The sequence below is a fragment of the Clytia hemisphaerica genome, unplaced genomic scaffold, assembly GCF_902728285.1.
Source record: "Clytia hemisphaerica strain Z4C2 unplaced genomic scaffold, Clytia hemisphaerica genome assembly, whole genome shotgun sequence".
Taxonomy (NCBI): Eukaryota; Metazoa; Cnidaria; class Hydrozoa; order Leptothecata; family Clytiidae; genus Clytia; species Clytia hemisphaerica.
In genome coordinates, this window is record NW_027104378.1 from 144,827 (window position 1) to 168,388 (window position 23,562).

At 34.9% G+C, this 23,562-nt stretch overlaps 2 protein-coding genes across 5 annotated transcripts in view; both read left to right on the top strand.

The window, feature by feature from the left end:
* The window catches only part of LOC136819097 (threonine--tRNA ligase 1, cytoplasmic-like), a 47,728-nt gene that overhangs the window by 15,743 nt on the left and 8,423 nt on the right, over positions 1-23,562 (top strand). For 3 of the 4 annotated variants that reach the window (XM_067075266.1, XM_067075265.1, XM_067075267.1), the window contains 6 exons: positions 11,538-11,682; positions 21,368-21,449; positions 22,174-22,273; positions 22,456-22,489; positions 22,862-22,943; positions 23,156-23,403. In XM_067075266.1, the coding sequence (XP_066931367.1) occupies positions 11,538-11,682; positions 21,368-21,449; positions 22,174-22,273; positions 22,456-22,489; positions 22,862-22,943; positions 23,156-23,403 (691 nt within the window). Of the gene's footprint in view, positions 1-11,537; positions 11,683-14,628; positions 14,950-21,367; positions 21,450-22,173; positions 22,274-22,455; positions 22,490-22,861; positions 22,944-23,155; positions 23,404-23,562 lie in introns of those variants that run through there. The other variant, XM_067075268.1, reaches the window with a different exon arrangement.
* On the top strand, positions 1,283-4,428 carry LOC136819109 (uncharacterized). Its single transcript, XM_067075280.1, has 2 exons — positions 1,283-2,946; positions 3,546-4,428. Exons 1-2 carry the CDS (start codon positions 1,345-1,347, stop codon positions 4,269-4,271), a joined length of 2,328 nt encoding a protein of 775 aa, XP_066931381.1. The 5' UTR covers positions 1,283-1,344; the 3' UTR covers positions 4,272-4,428.

Consider the following 23,562-nt stretch of genomic DNA (forward strand, 5'->3'; position numbering starts at 1 on the left):
TTTGTTTCATGATGGAGAACATCTGTACCAAATTTCATGATCATAGCTCTTCTAGATTAAAAATAATCGAGGGTGGTAGATTCTACCCCCCCCCTGGGGATACCAAAGTCAAAAAAGCTTGGGGCTAATAGGGTTAAAAGAGCCTAAAATCATGAAAAAATAAAAAAAAGGCTGAGCCTTAACCAAAATTTCTAGTTCGGGTCTTATGTGTTTATTTTGAACAATGTAAAAGTTTTAAGTAAAATGTTTTTATTTTTTTAACACAGCTTTCCAAAAGTGTTCGCCCTTAATGCCCGTCAGAGTAAGAATACACGTGAGGGGTTGAGAAAAGGCAAGAGAAGTATATATAGACCGTTTCATAAATTACGTCAGTCACGAGCAACGCTTACATCGTTTTCAAAGTATTACTATGGTAATTAATATCCATAGGAGTTCATAGAAGTTTACACTATTTATAAAAGTAACAATTAAAGACTCTAGAGATTTGATCAACGTTGTAATGGTTTTAAAACTAGGTAGTCGTTGCACTCTAAATAATACACCTTTTCGACCGTAGCCGCCAATACACCTATTTCCTATTAGTAGATTCATGCAAAAGTCACGAAAAAACGTCGAGTGAACAAACTTTTGATTGGCGGAGGCATGCAAAGATTACCTCATACTCTGGACATTTTGAAAAATATGCTTGTATATGCAATATTTCAGCCAATCAGAAACTTTCTGGACGTTTTTCGTGAATCTTTTACATGAATCCGCTAATAGGAGATACGTGTATTGCCGCGCGGGCATTTTTTATCAGCCTAAACTCGATCCAATCCTTTTTTTACACTTTTTTCTATTGTCTTCAGGCGCGAAAAGAAGACTAGGACGGTTTTAGGGTGGTAAAAAATGCCCGTGCGGCAATTAGCAGCTACGGTCGAAAAGGTGTATTCATGAAAAGGCCTACACGCTTTTTCTTTTATAAGAATAGTGTACTTTGGTTAAGGGTGAGCATTATTCTTATTTTTATATTGTTCTAAACAATAGGCCAATTGTTTTAAACCCGAAATCTCACCCTAATATTCGTATAGAACTTATTCTTATAAAAGAAAAAGCGTGTATTGCAAGAACTATCATTAACAGTTATTTGTTAGGCCTGCTCTATATCATGTGAGTATTTCCAGAATTTCCTTATTGTCATTTGTCAAAACGTTTTTCTGTCTTTCCAAGCATGTACCCGTTTTTCATGTCTATCATACATTTCATCTCAAATTTCACACAGTTTGCATTTTTATCCTGTTCATAAAAGAAAATTTTTGTTGTTCGACGATTTTTATTTTATTTCGCTTTAAATGTTGGATAAGTATGGCTGGTATTGCTCATAGGATATCGTTGTTGCAACCAAAACCAATAGACCCAAATAAATGTACTAAAGGGAGGTCATTGTATGGACAGATTTTGGGAAATGTCCAAACCATATCAAAACATCAAGACAAGCAATATCATTTGGGGAATAATCAAAGTTTTGAAAGCCCAATCCAAGCAGCTGAATACCTCTTGAGAAGAGAATATGGCGATACTTCACTTTTTCATCATGACAAACATCAAAGTGTATTCATACCACCAGTCTTCAGTTCCAGTCAGTTCAACGATAAAGAATCAACCACCAACATCCTTGATTATGATGTTAGGAAAGATTTGACAAGGCTTGCTGACAATCTTAACCAATCTTCGCCTGATTACTGGTTAACTAATGAATTGCACTTGTTTGTACAATCGCAAAAAAGTGGACATTTTATTGATAAGAATTTGTTCGATCAATGGATCCTCAATCTCAAAATGATGTATCTTGTTGCCAAAGAGCTTCAAAGTGGAGACTTTAAACTACCATCGATACTGGCTGATCGTACTGCGTTTGTCCAAGGCTGTCTTGAAGTACTTACAGCTCGTAGTTTAGAAAATGCTGACTCAACATCAACAGCTGAATCTGATTTAAGAACTGTGCTCACAGATTTTACATCGCAAAAGTCAGAGAAGTTTCTTAAACGTGATGTTTTATCATTGATTCGAGAGAGTCCGCCACAAGACCCCAATCTTAACTGGATTTTTGGTTTAGAATTGGCAACAATTGGTGAACGTCTAGAGCATTGGTTTTTCGGTCAACTCTTACTCTTAAAAGATGACATTCTTAAGGACACTGTTGTTCTTTCATCTGTCAACTTTATGACAAATGTTCGGAATAAAAAACATCGTGAATTAGATTCTCTTATAATTTCTTGGTCAAGAAAACTCATCATATCCGTTGAAATGAAGCTCAGTTTAAAGGATGAGAAAGTTTTCGATCAATTGGATCAAAACCATCAAATCTTTGAAGAAAGGCTAGGTGACCGATTTCAGCCTGGATGGACATTCTATCCGTTAGTGGTTGTCGAGCATACAGACTCCTTCTCCACAGATAATCTACATTTCATGACCAGCGAAACTGAAGTAAAATCAAGACTGGAGAATATATTTCGTTTATTCCCAGTTATCCCTTTGGCTGAGAATTCGACCCCGATTGAGGACGTCAAACAGCTGTTACAAGTTATTATATTTGCAGTTCATGTGTCAAAGAAACAACAAGTGGCGCCTATTACCAACTCAAACTGGGTGGAATATATCAGAAACGCTATTGACAACGTATCAACCAGTAAAAACATCATCTTTTACTCTAACCAGCAAATGAACCTATTGAATAATCCCCATTCTAACAAACTCATCATCCTCGGGGCTTGGGGTACAGGAAAGACGATCATGCTCAAACAAAAAGCTATTCAGCTAGACCAAAGTGCAGAATTTCAAGGAAAGATCTTGTATATCCTTGGCAATTGGCTTTATGGTGTTATCCCACCCACGATGCTTTATCACCGCACAAACTTTGAGTTAAAGGACTATCAACGGATAAACATCATTGAAATCAATGAAGCGGTGAGTGCGTATGCTTAATTTTCGCGGAATTTAATTTCGCGGTTTTTTGACGAATTCACGAATATTCTCAGGCTTTGAAAAACCACCTCTAAAATTGGTCTTTTTAGGGCAAAAAATTCTCTCAACCGCGAAATTAAACTCCGCGAAAATTCCCTCTTACTTTTTTTATAAACACGGTCCCAAAAGAATTTAAGGCTCAATTTTAGCAAGATAAACAAAGGAGCGAATTAAGAACATCATTCCTAGACTCGGATTTCAGAAATGGCTGTGGAAATACTGATTTTGATCCATTAGGTTAATAAACTTAGCCGTTTTAGAACATTATATATCAATAGGTGAATAGTTTTAGAATATTTGAACCTAACAAACGAGTGGAAAATAATAAGCACATTTAAATATCTTCCCAACGATACCAAACTTTTTATTATACGTCAAGTGTTTGGAAAAAAGTTATGGTAAAAATATAAACACTGTACACCTTTTTGACACAAACTTTAATACCATCAGTACTTTAAAATGTCATTAAAGCTTTACCCCTGTACTTTTTTTTAATCCTAATTATTTTATATATTGTTTTGTCATTTTTCTTGTAAATTCAGGATGAAAATATCTGTCAAGAAATCGTACAATACATTACAGACAACGACATCAAAGCAGTGTTTATGGATGAGTTTTTCATGTTAAGAGAAGGTGCAACGATCGTTGAAAATATCATGAATATGGTTGAAGTATGTTGGATTATACCATGCCCTATTTCAGCAAACAAAAATAATTTTAAAGAATGGGAAAATGATTTTAAGACTTTAACGCTTCAAAAGAACTTTCGAAATAGTCAAGAAATTACAAAAATGGTTAAATCGTTTGCTGAAGAAGTGAAATTTGGTTATATGACCGGGTTACCTTCTTCTTTACCAAATTTCCCGTGTGGGAAAACCCCTCTCAATGTTGATTCGTTTCAAGAAGCAATGACCGAAGCTCGGAAGTTAACTAAACAAGGTATTCTGGTCATAATGCATAATATTACCAGAGATGTCCGGGAGATCTTAAACACATCAAATGAAACATGGAAGATTTATACTTACCAACAAAATGATTTTTTGGATCCTGAAGATCCAAATCCCTATCAATTTCTTTTGGATGGAAACGTTTTGTTTGCTGATTCACAAAAATTAAATGGCTTTGAATGGCAAACAGTTATATTGGTTGGTACATGGGTTAATAGGATGAAAATAACGCACCATGGTTGTAACTATATGATGAGATGTACCACAAATTTAATCATTGTTGGTGACCACAATAATGCACCCCATTTTATTGTCGGTTGAAATGACCTTTTTTTGGTAAATATCGCGTATTTAGTATTGAGCTCTTCCCGAAGTTCTTTCCCAACTGGCACACAACGTTGTTTCAACGTTCACCTAACGTTCACAACGTCTATTTAACGTTAGATGAACGTTGAAACAACGTTGTGTGCTAGCTGGGTTTCTCGTCCTCAGTGTTGCAACTTTTCCGTCTGTAGACGGATATCCGTCCAGTTGAGATACAAATATATCATTTCCGTCTTGCCAGTAAGAGGGTTTTTGGTTCAAATGACCATCTAATCCTAAGGTTTCCGTCCATATTCACAAAACCTATTTGCAACACTGCGTCCTTAATAAGTAAAGCTTTTAGAAACAATAATAAGGAAATATCTGACGGTTTGAAAACAAACAAGTTTCAATAACATCAAAATATGAATTCTTTTAACTTTTTGAGGCTTCCTACCTACCTTAAAAGCCAAGAAGAACATCCTAAAGCCTGAAATTTCTAACATTCTTCGAATGAGTGATTAAAAATTCCTTTTTCAAAAGTTGATTTTATTAGAATATTTTAAATTTACAATTGATTAATCGTTAGTATTATTTTAAAATCATATTTTATGAGAAAATTCATAAGATTTGTTTGCATATTTTTTTCATCCTAATAAATGATTTTATGTAGTGGATTACTTATATTTCACTGTCGGACATTAAAGCCATTGACCTTTTACATAGTTATAATGTATGTTGATTCAGCAGATTGAAATAAATAGAATCTTTTGTAATGAATAAAGAAAAATTATTTACAAATTTGAAAGGACTCTTTTATTAAAATTTTGCTGACATCAGTTTCAGACGAGTCGGGTGTATATAACACCGTATAATTCCTTTAAAGACAACATTTTATAATATCGATTTATTATATTTTATTTTCTTGATTTTATGGACATTGTTTTTTTTGTCAAAGTTTCTTTCAGATTTTTACACCAAATTATTCAAAATATTTTTACCCGAAATAATTTTTAAATAAAATATATTTTTCGTCACTTTTTATCTCTAACTTTTACGCTCTATAACACAAATTGTTGTTTAAAAAATTTATAATATCAGCAATATGATCAGCAATATATAATATCTTTATAACTATTTATCTTTATATCTACCAATATCTGATAAATCACAACAAATTGAACTTCTTAACATCTGTCAATATATTCCTACGCATATTTTCTTCAACACCAACACATTCAATACACTTTCAACATGTCACAACTCTCCAATTCTCAAGAAACAGACTCATCACAAATGTCTCCAGGTGTAGCATCCAAACGAAAACCAATAAACAAAAGTTTGAACAAAGACGATCTCATCAAACTGGCGAATGAACTGAATAAGGAAAACAACGACAAAAACAAAGAAATTGCTTCACTCCACATAGAGTTAGAGCTCCAAAAGAACGAAAACCAAGGATTGAGAGAAGAGCTAAACGACATTCGTGGACAACTTAATGAAATTAAAAACATGATTCAAACACAAAAGAAGCAAGATTTTGATGCCAGACTTGTGGAAGTTGAAAGGAGATTGTATTCACAGGAACAATACAGTCGCAGAGAGTGTATCGAGTTACATGGGTTTGAAGCAGTCGAAAATGAAAATGTAGAAGATGCTGCTATTGCTGTCCTGAATGCCACCGCTGATGGTGGTAAAGTATACAAGAAGTCTGACTTCCATGCTATACACAAACTAAAAGACAATAACGTTGTAATTATGAAATCTGTAAACCGCAGAACCGTCTTGAACGCTTTGAGAAGCAGGAAAAAACTCAAAGACTTAACTGATGGTCAAAAGAACTCTCTCCGTGAGAAGAAGGTTGGCCGTAAAATTTATATCAACGAATCCCTTTGCCCCTACTACAGGGGTCTCTTCGGAAAGTGTAATGCACTGTTCAAAAAGAAACTTGTGAAAAGTTTTTACACCATCAACGGCACTATTAGGATCATAGACAGTAATGATAACAAGCTTGTGATTGGGCACATCCATGATCTAGAATCACACTTTGGAAAAAAAGTTATTGACTCTATCAAGCTCCAAAATAAGAGACAGTAAAACCTAGTTCAGTCATACATAAATTTGTATGATCCTAGCCCTTTTTTTTTTCTTTTTGCCTTTTTTCAGTGTATATATTAGACAGAGATATTTACTTTATTTATCCATTAGATATTTATACATACTAGTTATAGGTCCGTTATACCACCAACCTCACTCCAATGCCCACTGAGTCAAAGTCTTTTTTTGTAGACAACTAACCAAAACCTAATTCACTCTCTCTCTCTTTATCTTTTTTTTTCTCTCTCTCTCTCTCCCTCTCTTTCTCCATGCCAGCTAGAAATATAAAATATCCTTGCAACCAATGTCAAAATCCAGTCGCAAAGAATCACAGAGCAATTTTGTGTGATATGTGCAACACCTGGGTACATACACGATGCAACAACACGACTGACGATGAGTACAACCATATCAATGACAATGACTACAACTGGAGCTGTCGTAAGTGTATACAATCCAATGTCCCTTACAATTCAATTTCTTCTGATTCTATATCCCATCTAAACAAAGGTAAGGCTGCTACTTCTCTTAATTTTGATAAGGATCTTGATGAGGAACGTAGAAAATTTTTAGAAACAATGGAGTCTCTCTATGCAAATACCTCCGAGGAAAATGAAAATCCACTATTACACACTTGTAAATATTATACAACTCCAGATCTCAAAACTACCTTAAAAAATAAAAATTTCAAAAATTCTTTTCTGCATTTAAATATTGCATCATTGAACCTACATTTCACAGAACTAAAACAATTACTTCTACAATGTGATATAGATTTTCATTTTATTGGAATTACTGAAACTGGACTAAAAAATGGAGACAATCCACTTAGCTTGGACGGCTATAAACCTGCAGACTGTTTCACTGAAGCCTCCAAGGGAGGTGTTAGAATCTACGTTAAAAAGGGCATAAGTTTTCAACCTCGCCCGGATCTTGACATAAAAATTAGTGGAAAAACAGAATCAAAATTTGTTGAAGTAATTGACAATGCGGAATCCAACACAATTGTAGGCTGCATCTACAAACACCCAAACATGACTATGTCAGATTTTAAAACTTTCTATACTAAAACACTTGAAAAAATTTCTAATGAAAATAAAAAAACTTACTTAATGGGTGACTTTAATATTGACTTGTTAAAATCTGACTCACATCAGGAGACTCATGACTTTCTCGAACAAAATTTATCGGCTTGCCTCAAACCTTTTATCATCAGGCCTACCAGAATAACACCCCACAGCAAGACGCTCATTGATAATATATTTTCAAATTATATGGGGGATGATTTTATTTCAGGGAATATTGTCAGCGCTATCTCAGACCATTTACCTCAAATCTTACTAACAAATGAAATAAAGACACACAAAAAAATCAAACCACCAAGAAAAACCACTTTCAAAGATTATAAAAACTATGATAGTGAAAACCTCATCCTAGATTTCTTTAATATTGACTGGGATGAAAATTTTAGGGACAAAAGTCTTGACCAGAAAATGAAAGTGTTGATTCAAAAAACTAATGAAGTGATTGACAAAAATACTCCAACCAAAACCATTAAAAACAGTCGCAAACGCATCAAACAAAGCCCATGGGTAACAAAGGGACTCTCAATCTCAATAAACAACAAAGACAAAATGTACAAAATTTGCATGAACACCAAAGATAAAGACATGAAAAAACAAAGGTTTGCAAGGTTCAAGAAATTCAAAAACAATTTAACCAAATTACTTAGAGCTAGTAAAACTCTCTACTACAAAAATCTCTTTTCATCCTATGGCAGAAACTTAAGACTGATATGGAAAGGAATTCGAGAAATAACAGGGGGCAAATCAAAATCAAATGACCTCCCACAAGTCTTTATTCACAATGGTAAATCAATCAAAACTGATGATAATATTGCAACCAGTTTCAATGAATATTACAGTTCTATAGCAGAGAAAACAAAATCGAAAATTGTACCAACTGATAAACATTTTGCTCATTTCCTACAGAGACCAAATGCACACTCAATCTTTCTCAATCCTACTAGCCCTCTAGAAGTTCTTAATATAATCACCAAACTTAACAACAACAAGTCTGTTGGTCCAGAAAGCATTCCAGCTGCATTCCTCAAAATCCTTGCGCCAGACATAAGCATTACTCTATCAAAACTCTTTAATGAAAGTCTCACCCAAGGCCATTTCCCTGATTGCTTAAAATCAGCAAAAATCACACCTGTTCATAAAAAAGATTCTCTCATAGATCTTATAAATTATCGTCCAATATCCCTACTTTCAAACATTAGCAAAATCTTTGAAAAAATTCTCCATGATAGACTTTATAACTTCTTAGAGAGTCACAAGATAATATTTGAGAATCAATTTGGCTTTCGAAAACAACACAACACTACACATGCATGTATGGCTTTAACAGAGTCAATTAGGAATGCGCTGGATAAAGGAGAGTTTGCTACTGGAATCTTTGTGGACCTTCAAAAAGCTTTTGACACTGTTGAACATAAGATCTTGATCCAAAAACTTAACTTCTATGGTATCCGAGGTACAGCAAACAAATTATTTGAGTCTTATCTCACAAGTAGAACCCAATTTGTCCAAATCCGCAACTCAGTCTCAAAAGTAGCAGAAATCAAATATGGAGTACCTCAAGGATCAGTTCTAGGACCCCTACTCTTTCTTCTTTATATAAATGATTTACACTTGGCAATTAAACATTCCAAAACCTTTCATTTTGCAGATGACACCTGTATCATCTACTCAAATAAATCTTTAAAACAATTGAATTCTAAACTTAACCATGACCTAAAACTGATGTCGGAATGGCTCAGAGCAAATAAGATCAGCTTAAATGCTAAAAAAACTGATGTAGTAGTTTTTAAAGCAAAAAGAAAAACCTGCTATAAAAAATTAAATTTCAGACTTAGTGGACAAAAACTTGAAATAACAAACAACACAAAATACTTGGGAATAATCTTAGATGAAAATCTCAACTGGAATACTAACATAAATGAGGTGTGCAAAAAGCTCTCAAGATCAGTTGGTATCTTTGCAAAACTTAGACACTATCTTGACTACAAAACTATGCTCTCCCTTTACTACTCAATGTTCCACTCCCATATAATCTACCACCTCCCAGTAGGAAAATTGTCTTGTAATAATCTTGAAAAACTCAGTTGCCTTCAGAAGAAAGCACTTCGATTAATACATTTCAAAAAACAAACTGATCCTGTAATTCCTTTATTCCTGCAAAGTAAAGTTTTGCCCATTGAAAAACAGGCAAAGTTTCAAAATTGTCTTTTTGCTCATGACCAACTCAAAGCCAGAGTGCCAACATATTTCAAAAACTTCCTCCGAAAACTTGGAAACAATCACAACCAAGGCACCAGAGGACAAAGGCTGGCCCACTCTTTATCCCTCACCATAACATATGGCTCTAATAACATAAAAAACACCATCACTAGAGATTGGAATGAGACTGTTAACGAACTGAATATTGAACCTCTTGAAGTAACCAAAACAACTTACAAAAAACATCTTAAGACCTGGTTCTTGGACTCACTGATTTAAACTCTAACACTTTGTTTCTTTAATAGATTGAAAACAGTCACTCGTACAGTCACTCGTAAACATTCAACCGCCACATAGATGAAACCATCACTCATCTACTCATTCGTACACATCTCACACACTAGCTCTGTGATTACATTATTTCCTTGTACCCATTCAGAAACATGCTTCTTTGCAATCTGTTCTTAATAATAACTGGCTCTCTCCTCTCTCTCTCTCTCTCTCTTTCTCTCTCTCTCTCTCTCTCTCTCTCTCTCTCTCTCTCTCTCTCTCTCTCTCTCTCTCTCTCTCTCTCTCTCTCTCTCTCTCTCTCTCTCTCTAACCGAAAACTAATATACCCAAATACTCACCTGGTCTCCATGAGTCTTCTAGCATTGCTATCTTCATGGTCGTTCCCTTCTCAAACTCCTAGGATACAAGATCTTTATGGTGGTTACAACCTCTTTGACATACAACTTGAGCTAATTTTTTTATTAACAAGCATAACAGATACAGTGTAAAAATTTTTGAGAAACAGTAACAAATAATATATATTTTCAAAGATCTATTTACCTTCTAGCCTCAAGATATAAACTTGTATATAGTAGACTTTATATATTTTGAGAAAAAAGAAAACATTCAATTCAATTCAATTCAATTCAATATGAATGAAAATTGTTCTATTTCTAATTTTTGCATTTATAGAAATGTTTATAATTAATTCAGAATCCATCCATTGCTTAATGCAGAAATCTCGAAAAAAAAGCACTCCGGTCCTTGTTCAGCAGTTATTTTCCTCATCAGTTTGTAAAATAGGGAAATTTTAGCCAGTGTTTCTGGCTATAGCGCGCCTCTAGAATACTCATTCTCATCAGAGTCAGAGTGTATCTCACGTGTATCTCTTCGTAGTACACTCTGTGTGCATTGTCTGTTTGATAAAAAAATTCCCACACGGAGACCTCTGCGATGAAGTATGATTTATAAGTAGCAACACTTCTCTCATCGTCTCCCCAACACTCCATCGCAGCGGTCGGTTTGAAAAATCTCAAATGAGAAAAGACAATGACAACAGACCCTCTACTGCAATGAATTTTGAAATTAGCCGTAGATACTGGGTCTATGTGTACAGACAACTCTGGGGGGGGGGGGGTTTCAGGGGTCTTAAATACCGTCATACCGACAAAAATTTGGGTCAAATACCGTAATACCGTCGATAAAAGAAGCCTAATTACCTAAATACCGATACCGGTAGAAAATGAAATACCGTAAACCCGTCGTTTTTTTCTGGTAATACCGATTTACCGGGGAAAAAAAGGCCCAATACCGTCGTACCGTAAAAGTGAAACCCCCCCCCCCCCAACTCTAGAATAAAGAAAAGAATTTCTCAAAATTTGTGCTCTTGCAGGGGGCCCTTGTAGCACCCAAAGTGAGAAAAATCTTTAGCTTTGTTTAAAAATGCTGTGTAAGCAAATGGTTGGATATACGTTTGATTATTTCCGTTAATTCGAACCAACTTCACACCCTACTAGTGTCAAGTTCGCGGGAAATTACAAATTAACGTAAGCAAAAACGTCAATCGACCTACTAGTGTCAACTGTAAAATGAATGAATGAATGAATGAATGAATGTCTTTTTTTTCCTTTAGGTTAAAAGGATCAAGTGGAGTAAGGATGCTTATACAAAGAGTTCGAAACATTTTGCAAAGGAAGCTTCCATCTAAACAACTCACTTTCTGCATGCTTCGGACGTTATCGTCGTTAGCTACCAATGAAAAACAATATCCGACTGAGGTTTGTTTGTTCATGTTTTTATTGACAGGCCAAGGTCATAAATTTATAAAGCCCGAATGGCTAGATGTCGCGCTTTTGCTGAAAAGTATGACGTGGTTAGGTAGGAAATCCTACCTAGGTCACGTGACATTACAATAGAATTTAAGCGCTTGACCAATCAGAAGCTTCGCGGGTTTTCAAAAACAATAGCAACAATATTTTTATCCGATATTCAATTTTTTTTGCCTGTAATGGCTTAAAGCACGCCATCTAGTCCTTCGGGCTTTAAAAATCAAGGTACCCCTGTCTCACAGCCCCTTGGACTTCTTCCAATATTAGTAATGAAATCTTTTATCGGCGTAATCCCGACGGGGAAAAAATTTCTACTGTTTTCAGGTCAAAAATTCCAATAGAGATACAATCATGGTCAAAATCTATTGAGAATTTAGTTTATTTCTTCGTTTTTTGAAATTTGGAAAGTTCGGGCGAGAAAGTTGCTTTTGGGCTAATTGATAAATTTATTCAAGTACTTTAATTCGGGAGGGTTTTAGAAACTTTCCAGGCTATATTCTGAGCCCTATTGGACCATTCTTGAACTTTTGGATCCTTAGATCCTAAGCTCCTAAGTTTTAAGTCTAGCCTTAAAACTCAGAGTTAAAACTCTACCCTTCCAACCTATTCTAGAGCGCTTCCAAATCGTTTGTGGTTATAAGATTTCGTAGGAATTTCCCTTTTATGTCAAATATTACGACCATGATTGTAGTTTTGATTTTAAAAGAGGGATGAAATAGTTATTTCTTTAATGGTGATTAAATTTTAGGATATTTTTCGCACCGGGGACGAAATTTTGGTCAAATTTTCCAGTGGGGTGGGCCTACAAGGTCTGTTACACAGGAATGTATACTAAGGCCAAGGAATTTGGCTAAGGAGTCTTCAAAAACTATGATCCAGAGTGCTGTTTTGATGCGAAAAACGAGTAACAGATATTTGCTAGCAGTGAATATCTCATAAAAGGTTACTAAGGGGTAAAAAATACTCTAAAACACTTTGAGGAAAAAAACAGAAAAGGATGAATTTAACTTCTGAGGGTAAAATTTTGTATGATAGAAAGAGAGGAAGGGGTGCCAAATTGTAAAACCTGGAGATGTCAGAGTAGTATAAGCAAATTATTTAAAGCAAATGTTCCATAATACTTTGAACAGGTTCTGCTTTGAGCGACAGAAATGTTTAGTGTGTCTGACAAAGATTATTTCTTCCGATGCATTTTAATTGTAGCAAAGTGGAAAGGGGTATAAATAAGTCTTTATCAATTTTGTTCAGTTTACATACCTTATTACATGGATTATAAGTATGGAAGTATTTAATGGCTTCAAAATTAACACGAATTTTTTTCGTTTAAAGGACACCTCGGCTGGTTTTAATTAAAGGGATTTTTATTATCAAGAAAATTTTCCATTCCTGTTAATTACACACACGTTTTAATTACATTTCCTAATAAGGTACTTTGGAAGTTCATAATTTACTGTACCTTTTTGATCTTCTTTTCAGAGATTTTCTGTTTACGCCCTTTATGAAATTCGATTTCGACTTTATTCCTCTTGAATCTTCCAGAGAAACCTAAACTGTGATACCAGTAGCGTTGTGGGGGAGGGGGCTACTGCCTCCCCAGCTGCCTTTTTTCTTGAGAGAAGGGGGGGGGTGAAAAACTAATTTCGGCGTCCCGTTGCTTTTTTATACTTTAGAATTAGCAGTTTTCAGCCAAAAAGAGAAGCAATACCCAAATGTTTTCGTGCTCGAAAACAAATTCAAAAACTCGTTTCGCTCGCGCAATTTATGTAAAGATTTGTTTCATATTAGGGGCACCAAAATCCCAAATTTCCGATTTGCTACCCACCTAATTTATGCTTATTTATTTGCTTCCGGGGAGGGGGGGGGGTAGGGGGGGGGGGGGGTACTTAGGATAATGGAGGGTACGGTATGTGCCGCCCTTAAGGGTACCTTTTTTGGATTTCCAAAGTCCCGCTAAGGGTCGGAAAAATCAGAAAATCAAATTTCAGTCCCACTAAGGGTCGAAAATAGGAAAATTTAAACAATTTACCCCCGGAAAGATCGAAATTTGGTCAAAATTGGTCAAATTTGTCCCGCCAAGGGTCGTAAAATTCACAAAATTTTCCTTTGTTTTCTCTTTTTTAGTCCCGGTAAGGGTCCAAAGGTCGAAAGTCGGGCGGCACCCCCCCCCCCCCGTCGGCTTGCAACCCTAGTACACCCCCCCCCCCCCCGATTTGCTTAGACTTCGTTTTGTTGATTTTCTTTGGGTTCACGGAAATCTCGAAGTTTTAAGTCGGAACATTGATCGGCTTGAAAGATAAAACAGCTTTAAAAGTAACTCTAAAAAGGTCAGTGTTTTAAAAAAGCTGTAAGTTTTTTTGCATTTCAGCTTGGAGGTATACTTGGCATTATTTTTCATCGAGTTTGAGCCTATAAACGTGATGCACAAAAAAAAAGAGTATAACTGAAAGATTGCTTTCTTCGTTACCATCGACTAGTTTTCTTATAAAAAGATTGTTTTAGTTTTGGTTGATGAAATAGACTTGCTTTGATTACTCAGATAACAGAAATTTATCACAAAAAAAGGAACTCTAAATAAAATGCAATCCTCCAACACGATTTCGTAAGCCGAACGCCTCGGGCGGAAATAAAGGTTGGGCGGTGGATAAGTTGTCTGATTGGTCTGATCCGGATCAAATTTCTATGCCATTTACGCTATTTCCGGATTTTTCTTTCGGTATTTTTCTCGATGGTGGGTAGTCTAGCATGCTAGACGACTTAACTCAGTAAAAAATAGGAAGTAGAAAACTTGACAGGAGCATCAATATAGTTTATTATAGTTTATTTTAACCATATCCCGACATAAAAATTTCCCGCTTCCAACAAAAACGTTATAAACGACTGGATTCCCAGTCTAGATGGTGGGCAAAATCGAAGGAAGGTACCGATGGCGGTGCATTGTCCCGAGAAATACACGAAAAACCCAACATTGTTCGACTGCTTCCTCAAAACCAATGTGATTTTGTGTTCGAGTTCAAAGCTAGTCAACAGACCAGACGACAACAGAGTTTTGAGGAAATGGCCACGTTGGAACAGAAAATGGAAGAAGTCCAAATAACAAATGAGAATAATCCTCCTAAAGGTAACAAGAAAGAAGGAAAGAATAATAACAAGAAAGAAGGGAAGAATAAAAAGGACAAACAAAATAAATCAAATGATAAATCTGGCCACCCAGTTGAGGTAGAAAATATTTTTAGAATTAATTTTCTTTATGTCATACTCTGTCTGTGATCTGTGTTTCTTGCAGGACCCTTCTTTGGGTCCCTTAGCAATAGACCTTTTTCGCTTTTCCATTCGCCATACCGTAAGAGGACCCTGCCGACGCACCGGACTGTCCGGTGTATTTGTCCGGTGGCAGAAAGTATCCTTTCGCTACACCGGACGCAATAAGTCCGGCGTCAGTCCGGTGTTGCATACGGGGAATTCTGGCCACCGGACATTTATGTTTTGATTGTCCGGTGGAAAAAAGTATCCTTCTTCGACACCGGACAACCGACTTCCTTTAGTCCGGTGTAGAGATGGTCCGGTGGTAAAAAAATTCTCATTTTACACCGGACTTTCGCGTGTCCGGTGTTCGTTAAGTCCGGTGCGTCGGCAGGGTCCTACCGTAAGTTGATCTAATGTCGACATCTCTCTATCTTCTAATCTTGACACCCTTCTTCCAGTCAGTGAAAATACCTCCATTTTAAGCATGATGGCATGGTAAAAGTTCACAATAACGACTTTCTTTTTTCTTTTTACTACAAAACCAAACGAATGAGAGCAAGTCATTAAAACTAAAAGTCAGCGCTCCGTGGTTGTGACGTACCGTAGAGTCGTTTAATATCGACATGCGTCTTGTTATTTCGACATAGCTGTAGGCTGGTCTTCGAAATAAAAAATCAAACATAAACAAATACATACCAAAGTTATCAATCAATCACTAAATTGTACTCTCCCTATCACGTCACAGATTGTTGAAATGGGCCATTCCAGAAAAAAAAAATTACCCCCTAATGGATGACATCAATTTTTGAAATAAATTTTGGCACGGAATTCCAGGCAAACTTTAAAGAGAAAGTATCGGAATTCCATGAATTTTACTTAATTTTGCATTAAAGTATTGGAATTCCATGATTTTTTTAGGTTACAGTAACGGAATTCCACTGTTTTGATAGGTATTTTGCAAATTTGTTACGGAAATTCCGGACTTTCTTGAAAGCAATTTGCTACGGAAATTCCATGTCGTCCATTGGGGGGTAACGAATAAAAACTGGAATGGCCCAATGTAAGAAACGTGAAGTGGGTTTTTTTCGAAAAGAAATTTTTAACGATGTAGTCACTAAAAACTTATACTTTAATCGTAGAAATTTTAGCGAGACTAATTTTAGCGTATATTAGCGAGTCAGGAAAATAGTGATTTTTTTTGGATTTATTTTAGCGAATCAAGATTTCAAAAAATTTCGTGTGGACAAATTTTAGCGAATACTCGTCTGACAAAAATTTCGCCTGGATTAATTTTAGCGAGGGAAATGATTTTGAAGAAAATATTAATGTTTTTTAATACAAAAATCAATGCAGTCACATGTCTTTATAAGTATAACACATTTTTTGACTGAAAACGGAAAAGCTTGAAATTTATACCCCCCATTACTAGTTTTTGAAAAAATTATGAAAATGATAAAAAATGATATAAAATGAAAGAAAAAACATACTGGATTTATTTTAGCAAATCAGCCTTTCGAAAAATTTTGCGCGGATAAATTTTAGCGATCTGTCGATTCTGTGTGTTTTGGCGAGATTTATTTTAGCGAAAAGAGGGAAAACTCTAAAACGCTAAAATTAGTCTCGAATTACAAAGATTAAAAAGACAACAAAATCATCTTATAAAGAAGTATTATAATCATTAGAACAACTAGCCGGTACCAAGCATCGCACGCGGGTTAAGCTGTAGCTGAACGCACTAAAAGTCCTTTGGATGTTGAAGCTGACTTAAAAAAACGATCAAATGAATAACAAAATATCTTCAAAGTTTGACTCTATAAGATCTTTTTCTCGCTTCGCTCGCATTAAATGCGTCGTCCAGTTTTCGACAATTTGAGAAAATGTCATGGTAAAGAGGAGTGAAATGTAGAAATAACAATTATTCAGGAAAAAGCAGGAAAGCCACAAAGAATAGCGCAACTTTGTTTTTATCACATTTAAAAAGATAAATAAGTCAATTCTAAATTGCTTTTTTTAAAGCCTTGTCATAACTTTTCGAATTTAAACATGTAAAAAAACATTTAAAATGACGTACACAGTCAGTTTTTGAGAAAATGTCAAAAATGTTTTTATATGAAGAAAGAGATGGACTAATTTCTTCTCTTGCTCTTTATCGCCCTTTAATAAATGCTGTTATTGTTCGACAAACTTTTTAATATTTATGTTTTGATTTACATTTGAAATGTTCTTTTCTATAAAAGAAACTTGTTTTGTTTTGAAAAGAATTCAAATGTCATTAATAAATAGATCGTTAAATACATTGGAAAACATTTTAAACAAAAGAAAAGAGAAAAACAGGATCGGGCATAGCTAGGCAGAAATTAAAATCACTAAATAAAGATGGGCCTTAAATTTCAAAACAAAGGCTGAATAAAGTCTGAACCAGGCTCTATCCGATCTGTCAATCAAAACAAACTTATCGAGAACAAAACATTGCTTGCGAAATCGAAGGTGACACACAGACAGAAAACAGACATACAGACTACGGCTATTAATATATAGATAAAAGATGGAATTTCTTAATCCAAAAAGAAATATTTTACAGAACTGTACAGAACAACAAAAGCCTTCTAGAGATTTGTTCTTAAAGACATTGCATATTCTGTTTTCATACCATTAAAAAATTCCACTAAGACGGAGTACACACATCAATCTTTCAAAACACGCAAACTGAAAGCAGTAATTATGACGTCACGCATTCAGCAGGTTCAGTTCAGATCAGATTGATCATTTGGCAGGTCTATTCCCAGGAGAATAGTTTACCGTCAGCCGAATAAGGATTGTTTTTGTACCTTCGCGGGTAATTTTTCAGCTTGAGTTTATAATACACAAATACACCATTTCTCTTTCGCACCGAGTAGGCTTTTAAATCGGACATATGAAAAAAAATCCGTAGTGGAACACACGCAAATGTCTGGAAATATTTACAGAACAACAAAAGCCTTTTAGAAATCTGTTCTTAAAGACATATCGTTAACTGCTCTAACTTGGGACGATTGGTAGAAACATGGGACTGTTGATATCTGGCCTGTATTAGGGGTAGGGGGTAAAAGTCGGTATCTTCAGATCTTCTTCGCCTGGTGTTTTTTCTGTTCCATATAATGATAGAAGACATTTAAAAAAAAAAAAAATTAATTTTATGCATTTTTGACGAATTCCAGCCCAAAAAACTGCCCAGGGGGGCTTTTTTACCAAAAAATCAGCTTTTTTGAGGTTTATTCTTCATATCTCTTCCAAAACTTGCGCAAATTCAAGATGTAGTGTTTTTTTATGAAAGTTTAACCTATTGTGATGCATTCTACGCAATTTTTAAGGTCAGAAGTCCAAAATTGGCTGAACCCCCCTGGGGGTACTGATTCGCACTACAGGCAAAAATTGGAAAAAATGGCATTTTCTGGCCTTTTCAGGCCTGTAAATATGTCAAAACTATTGCAAATCTTATTTTTTTCACTTGCTGTACTAAATTTCATGAAGAAACAACAAAATAATCATATTGGATTGAAAATTGTGCCCGTTGGAGCCCTAAACGAGCTGTTTTAAGCCGATTTTGGGTAGCAAAATGCTTTTTAAGGCCAATTTTGCAAGTTCATAAACTTAAATCTAATTGATTCACACGTCTGAAATTTTCAGAGATGGAAGTCTTCAGTAAAGTCTTTAAGTGAAATGAATTTCAAGATTTTCACTTTTTTCAAAAAATCATAATGGCGTCTTCAAAAATCGCTTTTTAGCAAAAAAAAATCAGATTTATCAGAATATAGCATTTTTTAAGGCAAGCTTCTACAAACTGAGTTTAAATAATGATTGAAATTTTTTTAGCAGTGATAGTACTCTGGAGATAGTCCAGGGAAATCAAAATCATTTGGGTCTGGGATGCGTCTATGTCCCCCATTATGGAAATAAAATCCCTGCTAAGAGCCATTTTCAGGCAAAAATCCAAATTTGGACTGAAAAAATCTCTAAAACGACAATAGACATGGGCCCGAATTTTCTTGCAGTGATAGTATTCTGGAAATACTGCAGGAAAATCAAAGTCATCTGAGCTTGGGATTTGGGTATATCCACCATTTTGAAATTGAAATTCTTGCTAAAATGCAATATTTCAATCAAAAATCCAATTTTTGACTGGAAAAATCTTAAAAATGGCAAAAGACATGAACCTAAAATCTTTTTGCAGTGATAGTCTTCTGGAAATACTCCAGGAAAATCAAAATCATTTGGGTTTAGGTGATTTTGATTTCCCTGGAGTATTTCCAAAAGACTATCACTGCAAAAAGATTTTAGGTTCATGTCTATTGCCATATTAGAGCACTTGTTAAGTCAAAATGGGATTTTTGCTTGAAATGTTGCAATTTAGCCAGTTTTAACACAGATTTCAATTCCATAATGGCAGATATACCCAAATCTTAAACCCAAATGATTTTGATTTTCCTGGAGTATTTCCAGAAGACTATCACTGCAAAAAGATTTTAGGATCATGTCTATTGTCATTTTTAAGATATTTCCAGTCAAAAATTGGATTTTTGATTGAAATATTGCATTTTGGCAAGAATTTCAATTCCAAAATGGTGGATATACCCAAATCCCAAGCCCAGATGACTTTGATTTTCCTGCAGTATTTCCAGAATACTATCACTGCAAGAAAATTCGGGCCCATGTCTATTGTCATTTTAGAGATTTTTGCAGTCCAAATTTGGATTTTTGCCTGAAAAATGGCTCTTAGCAGGGATTTTATTTCCATAATGGGGGACATAGACGCATCCCAGACCCAAATGATTTTGATTTCCCTGGAGTATCTCCAGAATACTATCACTGCAAAAAAAATTTCAATTAGCATTTAAACTCAGTTTGTAGAAGCTTGCCTTAAAAAATGCTATATTTTGATAAATCTGATTTTTTTTTGCTAAAAAGCGATTTTTCAAGACGCCATTATGATTTTTTTTTTAAAGTGAAAATCTTGAAATTCATTTTGCTCAAAGACTTTACTGAAGACTTCCATCTCTGAAAATTTCAGACGTGTGAATCAATTAGTTTAAAGTTTATGAACTTGCAAAATTGGCCTTAAAAAGCATTTTGCTACCCAAAATCGGCTTAAAACATCTCGTTTAGGGCTCCAACGGGCACAATTTTCAATCCAATATGATTATTTTGCTGTTTCTTCTTAAAATTTAGTACAGCAAGTAAAAAAAATAAGATTTGCAATAGTTTTGACATATTTACAGGCCTGAAAAGGCCAGAAAATGCCATTTTTTTCAATTTTTGCCTGTAGTGCGAATCAGTACCCCCAGGGGGGTTCGGCCAATTTGGGACTTCTGACCTTAAAAATTGCGCAGAATGCATCACAATAGGTTAAATTTTCACAAAAAAACATTACATCTTGAATTTGAGCAAGTTTTGGAAGAGATATGAAGAATAAACCTCAAAAAAGCTGATTTTTTGGTAAAAAAGCCCCCCCGGGCAGTTTTTTGGGCTGGAATTCGTCAAAAATGCATAAAATTAATTTTTTTTTTTTTAAATGTCTTCTATCATTATATGGAACAGAAAAAACACCAGGCGAAGAAGATCTGAAGATACCCCCCAAAAAAGTTACTCTACCCCCTACCCCTACCTGTATTTTCACCTATTGGAACAAAGAAGACCAAATTAGTGACAAAACGATGAAACATTTGACGTCACTTGTGCCCGCAAGTTACACACTCGTTATTTGTTAATCCCATCGGGCAGTTAGGCGGTGGGCGTTCTCTAATTCTCGAAGAGTGAAATTAAAAACATTACATGATATTCTTCAGGCAATGGTGGCAAACATGCAGTCATAACCTTTTAATGTTTGTTTTAATTGAATTTTGTTCTTTTTTTAAATAAAAAGATTTTAGTTTTGAATTTGAAAAGAATTAAAATGTCATTAATCAAATCAGGTCATGTTCTAGAGTTTAAAAGTGACTTTTGGTAGGACAAAAAACCTTAGCTATTTTATGATGAATAAAATAAATCTTAGGACGCTCTCGTCCTTGGTTCTATTGGTTGACCCAGCTTTGATTTTGTCCATGGTCATACATTTAGTCCATGAATGAAAAGAAATATTTTGTCAATTTAACTTAGCCTAAGTACGCTATCTTACATTGCAATTTGATTGACGATTCTACTGTACTGTCTTCCCTCTCAATATGCATACTCAGGAACTCACATGCTGGTACTTACGTCCTGAATTGTATAATATATTTGTATTTCCAGATCCATTTTCAAAATGTACCAGTTTGAACTTTCAATAGTTGATATCCTAGACTCTGACTGCCATTGTGTGTGTTCTTTAACTAATTTTTATTGAAAAAGTTATCAAAAAGTATCATTTCCTTGTTAGATGAACCCTTTACCAGCGTATATTGAAGAAAGACTGAAGATATTTGATGAAATAAAAGCTGAACATGATGCATCGATGGAAGGTAATAATTTCAAAGATTTCTTTGATTACCTGTAAGTTGGTATGATACTGTCTTCTTTCAAATTCTGTTTGGTAGAACAGTTGCTGATGGAAGATCTGAGAAGATAGATTTTGACCTTTTGTCCTTCCTACAGCTGAGAAAGGGTACCAAAATTAACTAGTAGAGGGTAGAAAAACTAACATTTTGTACAACACAAATTACTGCTATATGAAAATGTAATCATTGCTTATCTAGAGTGACAATTGTACATGGATTTAATGTTTTGGCTCTTATTGTAATGTAATAGTTAATTTTTCATGTTGACGAAAAGGTAGCAACAAAGGCTAATAAAATTCAACGCTACTTTACAATTAAAGAAACAAAAAAAACAGAGCTTAACAGTTATGAAGTATCATATTTTCCACTATGTACTGTGCTGGATTTGTTGTTTAGCCGTCACCCGGCCCTAGATTTTAGTTGTGGGTGGGTGGGTTGGTCTTTGACATGAAAATAGAAGAACGAGAAGGTAGAAACTTAAAGATAGAATACATATAGATAGAATACATATAGATGCAATCTGAGTTTAAAATGGCAATAACTCAGGTTTGCGGTAAGTTTTGAGGTAAGATCTGCCAAGTGACGACAAAGCATTAAAGTCTAGCCTAAATCAAAGGTTATAAACTGTGGAGACTGTGAGTTTTAATACATCATGAGTTTTAAGGATCATTTTTATTAAATTTCATAGCCAAAGAAAAAACGAGCATCAAAATCACACTTCCTGATGGCAAACAGGTCGATGGATTCTCATGGAAAACAACCCCATATGAAGTGGCACAAGGAATTAGGTAAAACTATTTTTTCTCTGTTTATTTAAATTCTTAACGTCTTTATGCGGCTTTCATTATCATCCTTATCATCTGGGTTTGCCAGGGCTATATACGTGCTGCTCTGTTTCTTGTGAAAAGACTTGTCTGAGACTTCAGATACACAAATTATTGAAAGATTATAAAATCTTTTTTCTTTTCAGTCAAGGACTTGCTGACAACTCAGTCGTTGCAAAGGTAGGATTTATTATAGCAACGTACACTAACATCCACTGACCATAATATTTTATTCAGAACTTTTTCTATCAGTCTTCTGAAAATCTCACTACTCTCTGATAAACTCTACTGATAGGGGCTCAGAATAGTAACATTCAAGGTGGGAAGTTTAAAAAAATGACAAATACAGAAGAATGATTGCAAAAGAATTTGGAAATTCCCTAGTGAGAAATTTTTCCAAAAATTAATTAGCAGAGACACAGATGACAAGGATAAGAATATAATAATAACTTCTTTATTTTTGGAGAATTTCTTGCCCACTTGACTTTGTATATAATTCCTAATATTTTATTGGACAATATTCTTATGAAATTTCTAATTTCTCTTTTCTAGGTGAATGGTGTCCTTTGGGATTTGGATCGCCCCGTTGAAGAAGACTGCACAATCGAACTCGTGAAATTTGATCAACCCGAAGGTCTGCAACAAATGAATTTATAAAAAACTGGTTTCTTTTTGTTTGACACTTTGAATATGAACTATATTATAGTCCATCATTGCCTGATGTAGTTGTCCAAGTTTTGATACTTCCTAAAAGAAATGAGCTCTGACAACTCATAATTATTATATCACTATTAATCATCCATATATTGGTCATTTTTATTCTTTCTTTTTGTTTTGAAACTTTAGGTCAGCAAGTATTTTGGCATTCCAGTGCTCACATTCTTGGAGAAGCTATGGAGAGACATTACGGTGGTTGTCTATGTTATGGTCCACCAATCGAAGAAGGTTTCTATTATGATATGTCCATCGATGATCGCCAAGTCTCAAGTAATGATTTTTCAGCATTAGAAAGTGTCGTAAAGAAAATTATCAAAGAAAAACAACAATTTGTTCGACTCGAAATGAAGAAAGAAGACCTTTTAAAAATGTTCGCTGTAAGTTGACATCTATTGATTGGAACTAAGAGTTATGTGTGTCATTGAGTTTGACCATAAGTAAACTTGCTTTTTGTCCCTAAAATCTCGACAGTGAAAGTGTCTCAATTAGCCTTCGATTGGAAAATATGTATATAATGTAATGTAACCTCTTTGGTA

Excerpts from the sequence above, each read along its gene's own strand:
- LOC136819109 (XM_067075280.1), top strand. The coding sequence starts at position 1,345 with ATGGCTGGTATTGCTCATAGGATATCGTTGTTGCAACCAAAACCAATA. Across the intron at positions 2,947-3,545 it reads TCATTGAAATCAATGAAGCG|GATGAAAATATCTGTCAAGA; the intron begins GTGAGTGCGTAT and ends TTGTAAATTCAG.